The sequence below is a fragment of the Brienomyrus brachyistius genome, chromosome 9, assembly GCF_023856365.1.
Source record: "Brienomyrus brachyistius isolate T26 chromosome 9, BBRACH_0.4, whole genome shotgun sequence".
In the NCBI taxonomy this organism is placed as follows: Eukaryota; Metazoa; Chordata; class Actinopteri; order Osteoglossiformes; family Mormyridae; genus Brienomyrus; species Brienomyrus brachyistius.
The window spans coordinates 24,104,574-24,124,134 of record NC_064541.1 but is presented as its reverse complement, the minus strand read 5'-3'; the positions used below and the strand labels follow the sequence as shown (position 1 = coordinate 24,124,134).

At 40.5% G+C, this 19,561-nt stretch overlaps 1 protein-coding gene across 5 annotated transcripts in view; it reads right to left on the bottom strand.

The window, feature by feature from the left end:
- The window catches only part of tsnare1 (T-SNARE Domain Containing 1), a 199,573-nt gene that overhangs the window by 96,030 nt on the left and 83,982 nt on the right, over positions 1 to 19,561 (bottom strand). For 3 of the 5 annotated variants that reach the window (XM_049024841.1, XM_049024842.1, XM_049024843.1), the window contains exons 4-5: positions 17,487 to 17,564; positions 16,240 to 16,309 (exon numbers count right to left, since the gene is read on the bottom strand). In XM_049024841.1, coding sequence (XP_048880798.1) covers positions 16,240 to 16,309; positions 17,487 to 17,564 — 148 coding nt within the window. The remainder of the gene's footprint in view (positions 1 to 16,239; positions 16,310 to 17,486; positions 17,565 to 19,561) is intronic. The other 2 variants (XM_049024845.1, XM_049024844.1) reach the window with 1 other exon arrangement.

Genomic DNA, 19,561 nt, shown 5'->3' with positions numbered 1-19,561 from the left:
ACTTTTTGTAAAGATAAAAGATGTACACATGAATACATCATGGAAAATGAACATTCATATTAAATCCATCCATCCATCCATCCGTCCATTTTCAGCCACTTATCCTGGATCAGGTCAAATGAATGTGCAAACATGCCAATAAAAGAAAGTTAGACTAAAGTGGTTGGTGAAGTGAGGAATTGGTGCTGTTTACTTAATGAGGAACTATGGAGCAGTTCAGGAGTCTTTTAGCTTGTGAAGTTATTACAAAGTCTGATTGAGCTCATATGGATACTGCATCTCTTACTATACGGGAGGTCTGTGAACAGTCCAGGTAGTGGATGAGAGAGGTCTTTCACAATGCTGAGGGCCTTGCGGATGTATTGCTTGTGAAAGATGTCCTGAATGGAGAGCAGGGAGCTCCCAGTTTTTTTCCATAGTATTTGCTGTCCTCTGCAGGGACTTGTGGTTAGGGACGTTTCAGTTCAGTTATTGAGTTTCAGTTTCTGGTTTCAGTCAAAAAGTCAAAAAACATGAGTCTTTCAGTGTTCATCGGCTTATCAAGGTGGGTATAGATGCGGTTCAGCATGTAGATGGTGGCATCCTCATCTGCCAATTTGAGCTGGTAGGCGAACTGGAGGGGATCTAGGAGAGGCTTGACCATAGACTGGAGTTTCTAACACCAGTCTTTCCAAGGTCTTCATGATGTGGGAGGTCAGTGCCCCCGGTCCTGGGGATGTTACAGTGTGTCTTCCACAGTATGGGGACCCTCTGTAGACACAAGCTCATGCTGAAGACATGGTGAAGTACTCCGCATAGCTGGCAGGCACAGGCTTTGAGAACCCTAGGACTAACACCATCAGGGTCCTCGGCTGTCTTCTCATATGATCTCATGAGCTGTGAAGCACACTGTGGAGATCACAGTGGGGGGAGGGAAGGAGAAGGAGGAGTTTTCATTTTTGTATTTTCTGTGAAGTTCGTGGACTTAAGTTTAAAGGCATCAATACTCTTGTTGTCCTGATTTTTTTTTATCCTCCACACCCATAAATAGTCACAGAAAATGCAATTTTCTTAACGTTTCTGATCTTGTTTCTTGGAGACAGTGTCCACACATATACATATACCTTTTGGGATTTTTTTTTTTCCTTGTCCATCATCATTCTTCCAAGTTCAAATCTGCAATGCATTTCAAGATCGCTGGATTCTATGATGTTGACAATTGTTCCAATTAGGCAAATCTCCCATGTCCTCTATGGGTTCCTCATCAAAATTAAACTAAACTTGCGTTCCAGTAGTTTTATTTCATCAAATTTAACATAGTCCCATCCTTTCACACTGTTCTTTAACTTTCTTTATGTTTCTTCAGATGTACATTATTCCAATATAAGTGTTGTGTCATGTCAACATGTTTCAGGTTGTTGATATTTCTCCCACTAGACTGATCATTAAAATTCCTAAAGTTTCTGCACAGCAATTGACTTAAGTGGAGTGGTTTTTGCAGATGACCACTAGATGATACTATCATGACAACACATCATCAGTTGTGTACTTCAGTGTCAGAAGACACCCTCAGCCGAGGTAGGCAAACACAGGCTGAACAGTCTTGGGTCTGTGTCTCATGATTAGTCTCTGCATGGTCACTTGGCAGCCCATACAGTACCTCTTCTTTTCAACCACAGCCAGTGAATACTAATTTCGGTAGTGCTGGCAAGTACTTTGATTGTCTTCCTTTGGGCCTGCCCTCTAATTCTTACTTCCCTTACAAGCCTTGCGATGGAATGGGCTATAGAACCCCTGCAGCTTTGCTCCACTGCTTCTGCTGTAAGGTTGGCATATCACAGCCTTTCACAACCGCAGCATCCTCTCACGGGACTGTCAGCACAGTGATGAAGACATCAACAGAAGTTGGAACTAAGGACCAGATCTGGTTTCAGGTTAATTGTTACAATTTCAGATGAGAAGCTGAGTATCTGGCCTAGGTCAACACACATTTCCTAGTTCCTAACTGTATGCAGTGGGTATGAGTCAAGAGGTGAGGGATTGCTCCCCAATCTCTCCTTCCCGGACAAAGGATGGTAGTTGTGGGACCGTCTGCGCATTGAGAGGCATGACATTGGTGGTTACTCTCTTGTGTTCAAGTTCAACTGCCAAACACCTCAGCACCTGGTTGTGTCACCAGATATATCTGTCTTGTTTTAAGCTGGTCTTCCAACCGCACAAGATGTGCTTGAGGGTGGTTGGAACGGATATTTTCGTATGTAACACAACAGTGATTTTAATAACACTTTGTATGAATGCCACGTCTATTCAAAAAAGGGGATAGAAGTAATCCAGCAAACTATAGACCAATCAGTTTAACTATCCTTACTGAAAAAATAATGAAAGCTATAATCCAAGTGAAAATGGTAGATTACCTGTATTCAAATAACATTCTGAGTGATAGCCAACGTGGATTTAGGAGAGTTAGATCTTGTTTAACTTTTCTTGAGCTCTTTGAAGAAGCTACAAGAGAAATTGAACACAAAAAGGCCTACGATGTGATATACTTTCCAGAAGGCCTTTGATGTTGTCTCCCACAAACTGCTCTTGCTTAAGCTCAAGGCTACAGGGATTTTAGGAACTGTAGCAGCTTAGATCGGAAACTGGTTAACAGACAGGAAGCGGCGAGTAGTTATTAGATGCACAATGTAGCAGTGGGCCTGCGTTCATAGTGGGGTATCGCTTCCACTGAAATAAAGGCAGCTGATTATGAGAAAGACCTCGGTGTGTATGTTGATGCTTCCATGTCCCACTGCATCTCCATGGATGTTGCATGGATGTTGGGTTGCATCTCCATGTGTGTGGAGTTCAAGTCAAGGGAGGTGCTACTACGATTATATAATTCCTTGGTAAGACCCCTCCTTGAATATTGTGTGCAGGTTAGGTCACCATGCCTTAACCCTCTGGGGTCGAGTGTATTGTCAGCGATGCAGTGTATTTTTAGCATCTATTTCAGTTTATATCTCACTGAAACTTTTATGTAGAACTATGAGAAAAACGCTGACTAAATCAGTAATCTGTCTTCTTTTCAAAATGTGTGTTCTGCTCCCAGGGGCAGTCTGTTTAATGTCTGATCATTTTAGCACTGCCCCTGGTAAAAGGTGGTACTGCAGTTCCACAGGAAGCAGGAAGTGGTGCCACGTATTAGGTGCACGGAGGCCCAATACAGCGCTTTTCAATCTGTTGCAATCATTGATTTAGCCCATCATAAGCATTGCCTGTAAATTCCTTTTTATTGTTTACAACTTTATCTTTTGGTACTGATGGGCATTTACTGTTAATGGGATGTTTGTGTTTGCATTTAGTTCATCTTAATCATTAAGTGATATTTACTGGCCGACATATTCTGTACCTTAATCTTTAGTGACAAATTGTTGCTTTCTGTATGTTTTGAGTGTAACTGTGTGACTTAGACCTTATATGTGATGCCTTACAGAACATATGTTTATGTCTGTTATGTTCTAATATCATTATTTCTGGTATTTAAGTTTTACTCTCATCTACCAGACCAACAAGCTCTACAAGAGGCAGTATTAAACACAGCAAGAAAGCTACGTCCTAACTCTCATGTCGTTTACTGAGGGAGTTTGGCTGGCTGTCTACTTCTGGTTATTTATCGCCATTAGTAGGGCAGCACAACGTCCATTAGCAGAAGTATTAAAGTTTTTAAAATTAGGTTAAATCGGCAAAATTAAACCATGTCACCTTTCTTTGTTTCACCTGCATTGGGGGCGTGTAGTACCACCCTCACCTGAAGATCGCTTCTTGCATTCTAAATAGCAGCATTACTGCATATTCAAATCACATTCTCCTGGTAATTTCATGAACAACGCAATGGTGAAACGTGATCCAGTTACATCCCCATCAGTGCCATAAAGGGCGGGGGGGGGGGTGGGGGGGGGGGGGAGGATATGGCCAAGTGTGATTGGCTCATGCATACACATGAGAGCTCCTACATATTCAATGGTAGGAGGCCAGAAATAGTGACATGAGTTAGGTTTTTCTTATTTATTTATCCAACTGAATGTTGCAACTGCACCATTTAGTCATCTTGATGTAGTCAAGACTTTGGTGATCAGATATCTGGGATCAAAACAATTGCATACTATACTGAACAAAAATATTATACGGCCTTTTATTGTGGGCAGTATAAGGTACACCTGTGCACTACCCATGATGTCAGATCAGCATCTTGATGTGGCACACCTGTGAGGTGGGATGGATTATCTCAGCAAAGCAGAAGTGCTCACTATCACACATTTAGACTGATTTGTGAGAAATGTTTGAGAGAAATGGTAATATTGTGTATCTGGAATGAATTGTAGATCTTTAAGTCCATCTCATGAAAAATGGGAGCAAAAACAAAAGTGTTGCGTTTATATTTTTGTTCAGTGTATGTACTTTTATATTGTTTCTGCACATGTTCCAAACTGAATCTTGCAGTGTCTATACTTTGATGTCAAATTACGAAATTAAATCTGACATATTTACAATATACATTAAAATTAAGATGAGTTTAATGCCAAAACAAATAAGAAATAATTTATTAGCCATAAATTAAGTTTATGATATTTAAAGAAATGCCCCAATCAGTGAAAGTGTGTTCCCTACCCCTAGACCCCAGAGGGTTAAGAAGGACATTGTTGCCTTGGACAGGGTGCAACGTAGGGCTACAAGAATGATTCCTGGTCTTAGAGGAATGTGTTATGAGGAGAGGTTAGCTGAGCTGAGCTGAATATGTTTAACCTCGAGCAAAGGAGACTAAGGAGGAACATGATCCAGGTATATAAGATTCAAACAGGTCTTGATGCTGCTCAAGCAAATGACTATTTCAATATTAGTTTAAATACTAGAACTCATGGCCAAAGGTGAAAATTAGCGGGAGAACATTTTAAAATGAATTTGAGGAAGCACTTCTTTGCACAGCATGTAGTTTGAGTATGGAATAGTCTTAGTGTAGCGTAAGCTATAACCCTGTGTTTCTTTAAATTAGAGCTAGATAAGATTTCAACAACTCTCAGCTATTAGCTAAGTTTTCCCCAAATGAGCTTGATGGGCCAAATGGCCTCCTCTAGTTTGTAAATTTCTTATGTTTCTTATGTGTCTTATGACAGGCTGGATGGCTTGTTGGAGAGGGTAGGACATCGTATGTGGTTCAGATGATGAAACTGAACCTGTTGAACTCCCTGCTCCACAGATCACTCCATGAGATTTTCCTCCTCTTAATGGCCTCCCACCTCATCCAGCAGCCTTGCTTAGGTTGTGAAATTCCTTTGGCACATCTGGCTACTTCTTCTTGGTGCCACATCTCCTCTGTTCTCTGATTTCTTTCATCTGCTGATATCCACTTGTAAAAACCATGCTTTGGTTACCTGAAGCATGTACTGACAATGAATAGGCTGGCAATGAAGCTAATTAGTTGCTCCCCATCTTTGTTTCTACTTACAAGTTGATGCTGGCTAATTCTCCAATTTCTCATTCTTTGGCATTGCCTTGAAAAGGATGAAAAGGAACTGCCTAAGATACAAAGCATGCCACATCATTTGGTGGTGGGGGTGTTATGGCTTGGGCATGTATGGCTGCCACAGACACTGGCACACTTATCTTCATTGATGATGTAATTGCTGATGGTAGTCACACAATGAATTCTGAAGTATAGAAACAGAAGTTCCAGTAAATGCCTCCAAACTCATTGGACGACACTTCATCCTGCAACAAGATAATGATCCCAAAAATACTGCTAAGGCAACACAGGAGTTTTTAAATGCTAAAAAACAGAAAATTCTAGCGGCCAAACTAGTCACCCAATTTAATTATGTCTGAATTTTTTGATTTCAAATTTTAAACTGTGGAACAGAGGGGTAAATCAAGGAAAATGTATATTTCACCTAAAAATTATGGAGGACACAGTATTTAACGTTGAACTGTAAGTCATATTATTGGAAAGTGGAAGCATTTAGGGACAACAGAAACTCAGCCACGAAGTGGCAAACCACATAATGTAACAGTAGGGTCGCTGAGTGCAAAATATGCAATCTGACATTGTGCACCGGATGCAAGGTTCACCTCATCAAGCACAATGCCGAGCATAAAATGGAGTGATGTAAAGCATGCTGCCACTGGATTCTGGAGCAGTGGAAATGTGTTTGTGAAATACTTTTTTTTTTCCGGACCATTGTTATGATCCGCGGTTTGGAGGGGCAGACTGGTAGGCAGGAAGCAGGGAAGGATGAGGCTGGCAGGCAAAATACGGGGAAAACCGGGGATTTATTGAAGGGGAGACGACTATGAACATCACATAACATCCACCAACATCAACTAACATCAATGACGGACACCCAACTGAGGAAGACATGGACTGATATACAAAAGACAGGGTGAAATTACATGGAACAGTTGGGCACAATTGGGGAAGCACACATGGATGATGAGGGGGCGTGGCACACGCGAGGACTGGACGCGCAGGTCATAACAACCATAGTAAACTATGGTGACCCAGGCGGTTTACATTTTTTCAACATTAAATGACAAACCCAGTTTCTTTTGACTTAATACTACCTTATCGGAACATTTTTTATAATTTATTATTTCATTCAAAATGCTTCTGTCACAACCTGGGTTGGGTGAGACAAAACTCTGATGCAACAGCTTAGGAACATGTCAGGGCCCTAATTTGGGGGATACACTAGACCTTCCATATTATAACAATCACTGAGCTGGGGAACACCGTGAGAACAGGCACATTTATTTACAGTTAACACAAACGAGAGACAGATGCATGAGGTTAACACATTCGGGTGGAGAATAATCATGAGAACACCAACAACGGGATATAAATGAGGATAATTACAGAAGGACAGATCATGCCAGTACACCCCCTGGAGGCATGCACTTCTGGCACGGGAGGTACTGCCATGGCCGGGACATGAGACAGGACACATGGGTACAACTAGCTTCTTTTGCTTCTTCCTTATATGACCAAAACCAGGAGTTGTGGCAAGATGCAAAAAGCCAGCAGGATGAGCAGCAGCAAGCTGCAGAGAGCTGGCGGGCTAAGCTGTGGCAAGCTGCGGAGAGCCAGTACGCCTGGTGCTGGCATCTTGCCCTTCTCCTCCAGCTCTTTCCCAGACCCCAGTAGAGGTCCATTCTAAAGGAATGGACTAAACACAGGCTGGGTTCCTCATCAGCATAGTGGTCTAGAACCAGCCCCTCATTGTCACCGTGTCCTTGAGGTCTAACTCCGGGGTTAGCGGTTCAGGCAGAAAGTCCTCAAGTCTTCTGGAATGGAAATCCCAGGTATCCTCCACCTCCTCCAGGTTCCTGTTACTCATTGGATCTGTGAGCTGAACAGGGGAATCCTCTGGAAAAATCTAGGTGTGGGCTCCAAGGAGCAGACGGACAAGTGAAGCCTGGGTGGCTCACAGGAAAAGCTGCTGGGTCGTTTATGGAGCTTGGTCATTCTGTCATGATATTGGTTGGGCATGACTCTGATGCAGCAGGCTTGGGAACAAACAAGAACTTTATTTGGGGGCTACACTAGAACGTACATACTGTAATGACCAGATTAAAGGAAATAAGATCTCCGATGGTTGCTGCAGAATGTGAATTTATTAACAGTAAGCGGCTGTGACTTTATCCACACACACTAGTTCAACTGAACAAAATAATCATAATCTCCACGCCGACCTAAACCGACTCACTCCCTCCAGTTTTCCCGAACCTCCCGCCCTCACGTCACACGCAATTCCATAACCACACCCTCATAAGTACAGAACCTAACAGAATAACATGGAACACATAATACCTGAAGGTATTACAATATATTATAATAGTAATATATTATACTTTTCAGCATAAGAATAAAGCATGCCTTGTACTGCAGGATGAAGGTATCTACAGTGCATAAAGAGCTTCATAAGGCATTCATAATGCATAATAAACATGCGTACGTATGATGTGTTGTGCTTTTTATAAATATTTATAGCCATGTTATGAATGAGTTGATAGACAATAATAGACATGGCATTCATACAAAGTGTTACCAGAATCACTGTTGTGTTACATACGGAAATATCACATCATTAAATGAAAAGATAAAATTTTGTGAACACACCAAGGCATGGCTTTCATAGATAAGAAGAGCATTGCAAACTCTTTCTGTCTGTCAATTAAAGAATTTAAAAGTTTAATGATCAGGTTTTGGCTGAAATTGACAAGATTTGGTGCGTCACACTCCGTCTCCACTCTGATACGGGTTTCTGCAGGCTCTTTTAAGTACTTTTTCCCCAAAATCCAATCTGGCCGTCCTATTTTTGTGGTTAACTAGTGGTTTTAATCTTGCAGTTTAGTCTCTGTATTTCTGTTCATTCCGTCTTCTGCTGGTGGTAGTCTCTGCCAAAGACACCCCTGCCTCCTGAAGATTGTTTCTGATCTATTGGACAGGATTTTTCTTTACCATAGTGCGGATTCTTCTTTCATCAGCAGTGGAGGTCTTCCTTGGCCAACCAGTCTCTTTGCGACTACTGAGCACACCAGTCCATTATTACATTAATGAAATATCAGACATATCATTTCTGTAATCATAGGATTTGATGGATGTCTACAATGATTTCAGCCTCATAATAGCTTCGTTGACTTTCATTGGCACAGCTCTTCTCCTCATATTTAACAATTACAACTACAGACTAGAAATCGTAGAAGCAAACTTAGGTATTTTATCCTTGCACTGAAGCAATGCAACACATCTGAACATATATATATGTATATAAACATATATGAAGCCAAATATCCCATACATTACGATACCCTGAAATGGCATATGTATAAAAAGTGTTGTAATTGCTACATGGTGAAACCGAAATTATGCAAATAAGTTCAAATTAAAGTCTGTAATGTGCAGATGTTTGTAGACTTGAGTGCGTGGTTAGGTGCTTGATTTTATACTCCTGTGGAAATTGGTTTAAATGAAAGACTTGAATTGAATTGAATGATTATTAAGTGTTTCCCAAAATGTTTGTCCATGTAATGTATCCATCATAATTCACATTGCCATCCTTTCCTCTCTCTGCAATGACCCAGATATTCTCTAGCTAGATATTCAAATCAGGGCTGTACCCAGTCCAGTCAAGAACTTTGATATTGTAAGAACCCAGTTAAAATTTTAGACAATGGCAAGGTGCACCATCTTGAATTTATTTAAAATTATTACTGAGTTTGTGAGCCAAGTAAGCTGAGAAGTTTGACCCCTCTAGAGTTTAAACACCTCTTCTGGTTATCAATTTAAAAATAGGGACCACCACCCCAGTTTGCCAATCCTGAAGTACTTGACCTAGTTCCCATACAACACTTGGCAATCAAACAACACTCATTTCTTTCAAAAGTTCCCAAAAGATTCCATCAACACCTGCAAGCTTTTCACCATGGAAACCTCTGACCACTATAGCAACACTTCCTTCTTCTATGAGGTAATAGGCCCAGATTAATGAGTTCCTAAAAGTATTCATTCCATTGCTCAATGGTACCCCTGAGTTTTTCAGAACTTTGTAACACTTATTGAACATAGTTTGAGCAATACAATGATCAATATGCAGGTTTACATAGCAACAAACTGCAGCCGGAGTGAGACAGCTTGTCAGAATATCACCAAAAGAGCTGAGGGACTAGGGGTGGCTTCTGGGGTGATTGGAGCTACAATCAAGGTAAGGCCAAATGAGCTGTACCTACATTCTAGCAGCGAAGAAGGAAAGGCTAGTGGAAAAAAATACATTATCATAAATATGCATAAACTCCAGGGCACTACAGATTCTCCTCTACTTACGAACTTTCAAATTACGAACTTTCAGACATAAAATTGTGTTCCTTGGGCTCCCATTTCCTGTACACAACAATTTTTTCTTTCTGCGCGCCAATTCCACCTAGTACGACTTCTGGCCGCTACTCCCGCCGCGCAACAGCGTAGTGTGCGTACTCCCAGCATCTTTGTTCTTTGTACTTGCGTATACCCTTAAAATCATGTTGAACAATGACGAACATTTCAAGTTAGGAATGGCCGTTCGGAACGTATCTCATTCAAAAATAGTGGAGCGTCTGTATTTCCTAAAATGTTTTCCTAGTTAGAAGATAACATAAATTATAACGGTTGACCTTCAGGATCTTTTTTCTTATTTCTCCAGTGTGCTGTTTTACGCTGTGGCCTGCTGAGGATGTGCCATCAGTTCAGGTGATGCCAAATGCCTGAATTAACTCCTCAGGAAGACCAACTCCATCACAGACCTGACCCTGGACCAACTGGAGGCAGAGGTGGCACACTACAGCAATACTACATAAAATTCTGCTCATCTGTTTCAGGAAGCGCTGTCTTGGAGCACATTTAGCCACAAGTGTGCTAAATATGGTACTAGGTGTTGTTCCTGCCTGCTGCCATTGGACACCATAGCACCTCCTCCTAACATGCCACTCCCCATCCACAGCCATAACACATGAGAAAGCATCCCATCTCTTACAACACAATCCGGTGTTTTCTGTTCTGATTATATGCAAATAAATTATGTACAATTATTATTCGTATGTTTAAATAAATGTTTTTTTTTAGCACATTTTAGAATATTTTACTTATTTGTGTACTGTGTACTTTAAATCTGTTTGCACTACATTTACTGTGTTAGCACTATGTGTACTGTCTTTGTACCTTGTCGGTTTGGCACTATATGTATCTTCATCTGTGCACTGCATTCTTGCTGTTGTATGCAGCTGAATTTCCCCCCTGGGATCAATAAAGTTAATATTAATCTTAAACAGTTTTTTTTCTTGAGTGTTGTCACTTGCCTCATCTTAAGGATTCGAACTTTGTGTCTGAAATGATGTAAGAGAGTTTTATTATGCATTATGTGCCAAAGTGATTGATGAAAAGGGTTACCAGAAGTCAGATATGCAGCCTCCCTGCACATGATCGCATACCAAAAATAGATGTGTTGTGTTAATGGGGGTCACCGGAGGGGGCAACATGATGCGCTAATTCAGACATAGTATGTCTGTGATTATGAGGGTGCCCTTGACGACTCAGGATTCCACATGCCCACCCCTGCTGTGGTATGACACCACATATGTCACTTTAAACATGCATGAGGAAAACAAGAATAATTTAAGTACGTTTGCATGAATACCCAAACACACAAGTTTCTCGTTTTTCATATTGTTTAAATTTTATACAACAGTAAGTAGTATTGCAGTGTAATTATAAGATATATTGTTTATATCAACCAGCCCTACTACACAGATAATTTTTTTCAGCTGAAATAGTTTCCTTTTCAAAGGTCAGGTGACATACCTAGCCAGGTAATGACTTTCACTTTTTCTTTTATCACCTAGCCGTAGTCCCAGGTCACACAAAGCCCACATCGAATACCTAAATGTGCGAAACAGTGCCCAACATTAATGCAATTAGAATTAATGTTTGTTTTATTTTGAATGGTCTGATTGTGACTGGTAGAATGTTCTCAAATTTATAACAGAATATGAAAAACTTATAAAGAAACAGAATGGTGGGTAAATCTTTTCTTGTTGGAAGGCTCTCCCACCTTGATGTACAAAGTACCTTAACTACCCAATTCTAAAATTTCAGCTGACTGTTAGTTTGGAGATCGGCCTGTCCAGTGATCTGCCAATGTACTTTCAGGATAATAGTGGCGAGAACATCTTTGGGAAAACAACTTTGGCAAAATCCTAAGGAAATAAAGAACCATAGACACATCTGGTCAGTGATCAATTATTACTACATTCAGTGATGTCTATCACTTCGTTTGGCATTTACGGAGGGGTCCAAAAATAGTTAAGGGGGCACACTTGTAATGTGTAGCCTTTATTGGTGAGACAAAGCTTTCACATTGTACTGCGTGATTTATACCTTTATCCAACCCCCTATCGCATCTTACTGAGGGTATCTTTGGTTAGGCTACATACTTGTTTGACTCTTTGTATTCTATTGTATGTGTGTAATATAGTTATGGTAACTAAATGGCCATGTTGGTTAGGATGATGTCAGTGTTTCTCTGAAATAACTAATTCGTAAATTCCAGGGGAGTAGTGTTTGCCAGGATTCATACATGCTGTAAGTGCATTGTGCATTACAATGTAACTACTCAATCTTTCTGGGTAATTGCTTGGGTCAGTTACAACTGCAGTTAAGTGGCTACATTATATTATATAGTGATAGCATACTGTACAGACTCTGAGTTGAGCCAATTAGGAAAACTGCTGTTCCTAACTAGGTCAGGCAAGCTGAGCCTCTCGGCTGACTTAAGCCAGACAAGATGAGCCTCTATGTTCAACCCAGAGCTGAGCCCTAGAGATTATAACTAAAATATTCTAAAAGGCCTTTAAGACAAACAGTAGAGGAATCATACTTAATTCAGTTTGATTTAAAGGATAAGAACTTTTCAGGAGTGCAATGGCCAACATGCATTCAGAGCTTTCAGCTGCCCAACTGTGTTCCCAACTGGATTGCTTTCCGCAGCCAGGATCTGTGCTTCCATTTAAGTGTTTTGGAAATTATAAGCAAATTTTTTATAAGCTATCAAAATTCAGTTGCATATAAGGTGAGTTTCCATTAATGGATATCATACACATAATACTTGCCATTTATCATCCCAGATGATTAAGATGTCTTGTATTTAAACATGGAATGGGCTTTCTAAGAGTTTGTAGATCTATAAGAACTAATTATCATTTTATCTTCAAACTCCGCAGGTGACAAACTGGTAGGCTATACTGTAAGGGATATGCATTAACCTACTATTGCCATATATTTGGGATTGCAGCCATAGTAAAGAATTTGGGCAGGTTTTGCAAAATACTTTTGGTTTACTCACCACAAAAGCATCTCCAACTAACATTTTCTTTTCATTTTAGTGAGGTAAAAAACAAATAGAAACACAAGACAATAGCAAGAGTGGCACAGTCACACAAAAGGAGCACTCAGTACTGAGCGAGGAGTGAAATCAAGGAGTTTAAATAGGCAGTAATCAATTCCTAATTGCCAACAGTTGATGGAGGTGTTGGAGGCAAGAAGCCATGGCAACGGGGAAGGTGAGTAGAGCTGTAACGGTCTTCCTAGCACATAACAAGAACAGAACTATTCACACCCACACAAGGCTCAGGAATAGTTTCTTTAGAAGGGCCATCTCAGAACTGATCCCTAAGACCCAAAGAATGATACATCTCACACCAATACATGAATAGAATATTGCAGTTCATAGAGACAACAATTCATTGTGCAATATGCAAATATATGCAATATCCTATGATAAATTATAATTCCTTCACTTCATTATGTTTGTTAATGCTATTCTTGTCTCTTTATTTCTTGAATAGTTTGTCTCCCTTGATATACTTTATGAATTACTTCATATTTGTGATTGCATCAACTTTGAAGGTTAATAACGTAATCTTGTTCAATGTAGCACTATGTCAATAAAACTTTTGAATCTTTGAAGGTGATAGTGAGGATGAAGAGCTGACCACATTAGCTTATTGTGCCTGTAACATGTATTTTGAGGAAGCTCATAGATGAACATCCAGGGTCTGACTAGGCAGGGTATTACAAGCTCCATGCCATCCATCCCCAGCAAGCAATGCACAATATTACTTAAATAGATCCAATGAACCAAAACAGTCATGACACGACTCAAATGAGGAATTCCCCACCAATCGGTCAGAGTGGAAATTTTGAAAACAAAGATGTATGCAATGACATTACTGCAATCAGCCATACTTACCCTCTGGAGTTGATGGTATCGTCGGTGATGCCGCGTATCTTTCTCATGTATTTCAGTTCATACAGTAACTCACTGAATTCTTATTGTTTCATTTAGTCTCGTGTATTTAAGTTCACATCAGAGTTTGTATCCCCAGTTCCGTCATTGAAGTCTTTACCGTGTGCCTGCCTATTTGCCCAAATAAATCCCCTGCTCGTTGGACTTCGGTCTGCCTGACCTTGTTTCCGCGTCCCCTGCTCGCTCGCTTACACACGGACATGACACCTTGTCCCTGCCTGGTTGTACAGAATAAAACCTGTCTCTCTGGGACTAAATCTTCAGAAATAAATATTGTCTATGTGTGTCTATACTACAAACCTACTACAATATCAAACACATTATTCAGAAATGTGAAACAAATTTGCCAGGTACAAGTACAGATATATTGGAATGCCTCTTTTTCATATACCATAAGTACTACACAGTGCCTTAAGGTCTGAAAATGGTCCCCCCAGTGTCAAAACAACAGGTTGTAACATAAACGTAATCCACATACACACACATATATATAAAGTTCAGAGTAAAGCTTGTGGCCTGATCACGGGGTCAGGCCATTTATCCAGTGCCCCCTGAAATATGTTGAGTGGTTAACCGTACTGCTGAAAGGCCCAAAATAGAGACCTAACTCACAGTGCTGCACACAAAAAAAATTTTGTGTACTGTATAATTAATCATTGTGCATTAAATGGTGCTACTACTACTAAAAAAGTAGAAACAACTACAGGTGTATATCTGTGAAAATTTATGTCATCCTCTCAGTAAGGACAGAATTACAAAAATCACAAAAACCTATTTAAGATAAACCTGACAAGCTGACACTGTGGGGACAAATCACCCATGATTTCATTTTAAAAAGGCAATTTTTTCAGTGTTACCAGCACAATTAGGTTCATTATTTATTTGAAATTGGATGTTGTTACCTGTATTAAAATGTCTCCAAAAAGACAGGAATACACGCAGATATATGTAGACTTGTCTGTGTGACTCTGAGTGGTTTGTTACAGCATCCCTATCCATGAATGTCCGTGCACACTTATGTTCCTCTCTAAATGTATGGAGTTCTCGGGGTGTGGGTGTGTATGTGTGAGTGTGCATGGACAAATAATTTGGCACAGGCTTTGAGCTGCGTAGGAACACAGCCTACTTAAAAGCAGGACTCAGGTAATGTTGAACTTCAAAGGGATGAGAGAGGCGAGGAGTCACAGAGGGTGGGGGGGGGGAAGTTGGATTAGACTTCAAAGAGAACAGAGCCAGCATCATATTAGGACATAAATCTGTCATTTTACAAAAGCAAAACAAATGGCTGTTCTCGGGTCATTTAATACCGTCTGTCAACTGTCTCTTAAAGCTTTGACAATACAATATTTTGTTGTAGACTTTTGAGCTTGTTTTGTTTGTGGTGATCTTTCTGGATCAGTACTGTACAATATGCATTATGGAATGTGTTGGGGATGGGCCGATTCAAATTTTCGTTTCGATCCAATTCCGATACACATCTGCAGATTCTGATACAGATTCCGATACGAAGGCTCTTTTTCTTTTAATTTAAATATAATAAATATATAATATATACTTATTCTTTATATATTATTTTAAACTAGTAAATACAGATGAAAAAATGTATGCCAAAAAAAATCATTTTTTTTATAACGTACTGTTCCACCTCGTTTGTAGATCTTGTTTTTTGCAGTTCAATTTGAATTTCTTCCAAACAAGTATATACAAGTGGCGAATGCTTAAAATGCCCCGAATTTTTTCCCCACTGGCAACAGTGTCACCTACACTGCTTTGCAATAGCAGCCCCTCCTGTATCACAACATAGCGACTCCCAAATCAATCATTTTTTTTGTCTTGCACAATTGCGCGTGCATGGTTTGGTGGGATTTTCCACTAGACGCTACACCCATCTCTTAAAACTTTGTTTTTACAAAGATAGTAAATTCTTGTGCTATGAGATGCTGTTAAAAGCGTAAAATACTTCCAGACTGTCACCCTCTTATCTGATGTCCTTACACTCCTCGTACTGTAAAGGGTACGTGCATGAAGTCACTGCAGGCAGAAGTCACTGTGCTCCCACCCACAGAGTAGCAAAAAAGTGAGTGGTAGAGTTAGTGTTCAGCTTGAATGCAGCAAAAAAAAAACAACATCTAAAATGGGAAAGAGCTGTCTTGTGATTGACTGTATAAATAGATTTGACACGAAATAGATATCTTTTTAGAAACTGCCAAAAAAGAAATAACTAAGTAGCAGACATGGATCGGTCACATATGACCAATACCCAATCCATCACATAGGTCTGGATTGGCACCGATCCATCTCTAGAATGTGTATTACAGAGTGAATTGTTGGGTCAAATATGACACAAGAGCAAAATTACTGATGAGGAGAAGAAAAATAAAGGGAAACTTACAGTGTTTCTCTCAGCTCTGGTGTGTCTCTGGAAGTTCCCAAGGACTGGAAAATCTTCCCTAGGCTCACAACTGTGTGAAGAATTCATGTTAATGCAGATACTGAACTCTGGATGATGTAAAAAAAAAGACAACATAAAATATATCATATACTTATCAAGTAGGGTAGGAACAGAACTACATTGACATAACAACACTGGAGCTCATTCACCAGCTACTCTTATGAAATTTCTTTTTAAAACCCACTTCCGCAGTTCTCACAAAGATTCTGGCATTCATCAACGTTTTCTTATTTGGGATTTTTCTGCCATTCGTTAATGTTTTCTTATTCGGGATTTGTAATTAGGAAGGAACACACTTAACAGCACATTTATGCATATTTCTGTGCTGACAAAATTCCACAGTTGTGTAATATAAGATTTAAGACTTAATTCTCATAATTTATAATATTATTAAATAAGTATTTAATAATTATACTTTTGACAATAAATGAATAGCCTAATAGTTATTTAGAAATAAAAACAATGATTAAGTTTTTAAAATGAGTAATAGCATCCCATACATCTTTTTTGTGCTATTTTATAAACACTGTGCGTGTTACTAAATATGGCAGCTCATTTGCTATTCAATTCCTGCTGCTATACCCAGGGATTTATATAACTGGTATGCAAGTATGCATTCACCTTTAAAAACGATACGTGCGGAAATCGATTGTTGTAACAGCGTACTTGTGTACCAGTTAAATCAATCCCTGGCTATACCAACATTTCAAAACTACTAAATTTTTCTTATGTTTTGAAGTCCACTGCTCCACTGCCTTTATATTTTCGTTTGGGCATTCATGTCTTCTCTATCAATGTTTCTTCTTAATTTCAGTTTGTGATTACTGTGTATGCACACAGCCCTGTATACCTTTTATGGAAATTGCTGGGGCAACCAGTTAGAAACAACTGGCAAGAAATTTCAGTTTACGAGGACAATGGAATTCATCATTATAAGAACACATTATAAGCTATTAGTATAAACTAGTATTTTATGAACAAATCATTAAAAGAATATTTTTGCAAACAATTCTGCAGTTTAAGAATGTGCCATGAGTCTGACAGAGACGTTTAGAACCATTCTCAAGAACAAATAAAAAAAAATCTTAGGATGATATTGGTGAATTATTATGCTATGTGGGACATCCTGGCTAGGTAGGACCAACCTCTACCACTCTAAATCTCAAACTTCAATAACTGGCACTTACCATTGCCATTGATCTGGAAAATGTTGGATGAGGTCTCCTGGAAGACATCCTGCAGCTCAGATGGGCTCACCTGTGCTGCTGCCAGGGATAACAGATCATGGCCATTAGTTGTCATATATAAACAAGGCTGATTAGGAAACTGATTATTGTTTGGTGTTGCAGTATTTAGTTGATGATGATAATGATGATGACGATGATGATACTTTATTGAACCATGAAGGGAAGTTGTTAATCTCGGTTCAACATTCATATGTTCCATACATATCAATAGAGATATTGAAGCACATAAGATAAACAAATAATATCATGTATATAGCCCCTGTTTGTGATTGTTAGTGTAGATACTTGTGCTGTGTATCCGGTTGTTGTGTGTGGCCTTAACTGTAGCTGTATTTGGTTCTTGTCTGATCTTTGCATTTATTAGTTATTGTGTGTATTTAACGCTCCTCAGTGTAACATCCCTGTGTTTCCCTGCCATTCATTGTCTCCGTGTTGCTGTTGCTTGTTGTGCATATAAAGAGTAACTCATCGCCATGATGCCACAATCTGCCCAATGCCACACTGGTGTCAGAAGTGAAATGCTAGAAGCAGTCTCACTGGCACTTCTGAAGTGGGTGCTCCTACCAATTTTCAAGCAAGTCCACTCTAGTCTGGTAGACCTGCAGGCAGCAGTGAGGTGGCAAGCAAAGAGAGGCAGTGGCTCCATGGAGAAAGGCGTGCAGAATGTAAAGCTTGTCTGCTGGTGCTGCTGGAGGATAGGGCACTGGGCACAAAACTGCCTGGAAGCCTAGGACAGAACCACTAGGAGATGAGTAGGGGATGGTGGAGTGAGGAAGGCACTGTCTCATCCATCTGTGAAGCCCCACACCTGTGGAGTACTCCCCGAAGCTGCCCTTGTTCTGCCTGTTCACCACTCAGCTAAGATTCACTGCTCACCAACCAAAAGGAGTGGTACAACCCCAACTGCAAGCACACCCAATAGAGGGAGCAAGCGGAGGCTGCTCTCCTCAGTTGAGAGAAGGCGTGCCACACACTCGAGGCCCAGCTGGCTCAGAAGCAGCACGAACTGGACAAGCATCATCACCACAAGATTCAACATGGCAGCGCGGGTTTTCAGAGCCGGAGCGGGCACGTCAGCTTCTCGCCTTGCCCTCCTTGGGAGATCATAAATCGTCCGAGCTTATGGACCACATGCTATCTTTGCTGGGCAGACACCAGCCCTGTTTTATTTCTCGCGAGCTATTTCTGCAGCGGATGCCAGCTCCCGTTCGATCAGCTCTAGCAAGCTCCCCACTTACAGATTTCCATGAGTTGGCGAGAGAAGCGGACATTGCCAGTCGGTAGTGCTGCACCATGCTGATTTCACTTTTTCTGCCCCTGGTGTCGTTGCTGCAGCTTGGCTCGGTTGCTGAGTCCGGTCACTGTTTTTATCACGCCCGTTTTGGTTTGTGTGGTAAGAAATGCATCCCGCTCTGCTCCTTCAAGCCACCGGGAAACATCAGGACCGGCCTATAGCTGCGCTGGGTGCCAGATGGCAAAGCAGTCTGCTCTTTGTCAAAGACATGGCGCTTTGGTGAGAGTCCTCCCCACCTCACAGCTAGACAAGCAGTAAGGAGTGCATGGTTTTCCCCTAGAGGTTGCTAACGGCACATTCATTGAAACTTTTGCCGATCGGCCAGTAGACCTCTGTTTTCATGGACAGCGTTTCCGATGGGTTTTTGTGCTGGCATGTGTTTCCACTCCATTGTTGGGGGCTGACTTTTTGTGTGCCAACAACTTGCTGGTGGATGTTAAAAATAAGCACCTGATAAACACGGAGACTTTTTGCTCTTTTCTGTGCACACTCAGTGGGGCTGGCCCTTCCAACCTGTCTGGTGTTTCTGCTTCGGCTGATGTTTTCCAGCACCTCCTAAGTAAAGGGCTAAGTAAAAAAAAAAAAGTCTGGATGAGTATTAAATGAGTGCTTACAGTGAGCTCTTTATTTGCTCTGTCTGGGTTTAGCATGGGATGCATGAATTAGGCTGAGGTGAGTGAGAATGGATTGAGTTCATAGAGAGAGCTCTCATTATCAAAAA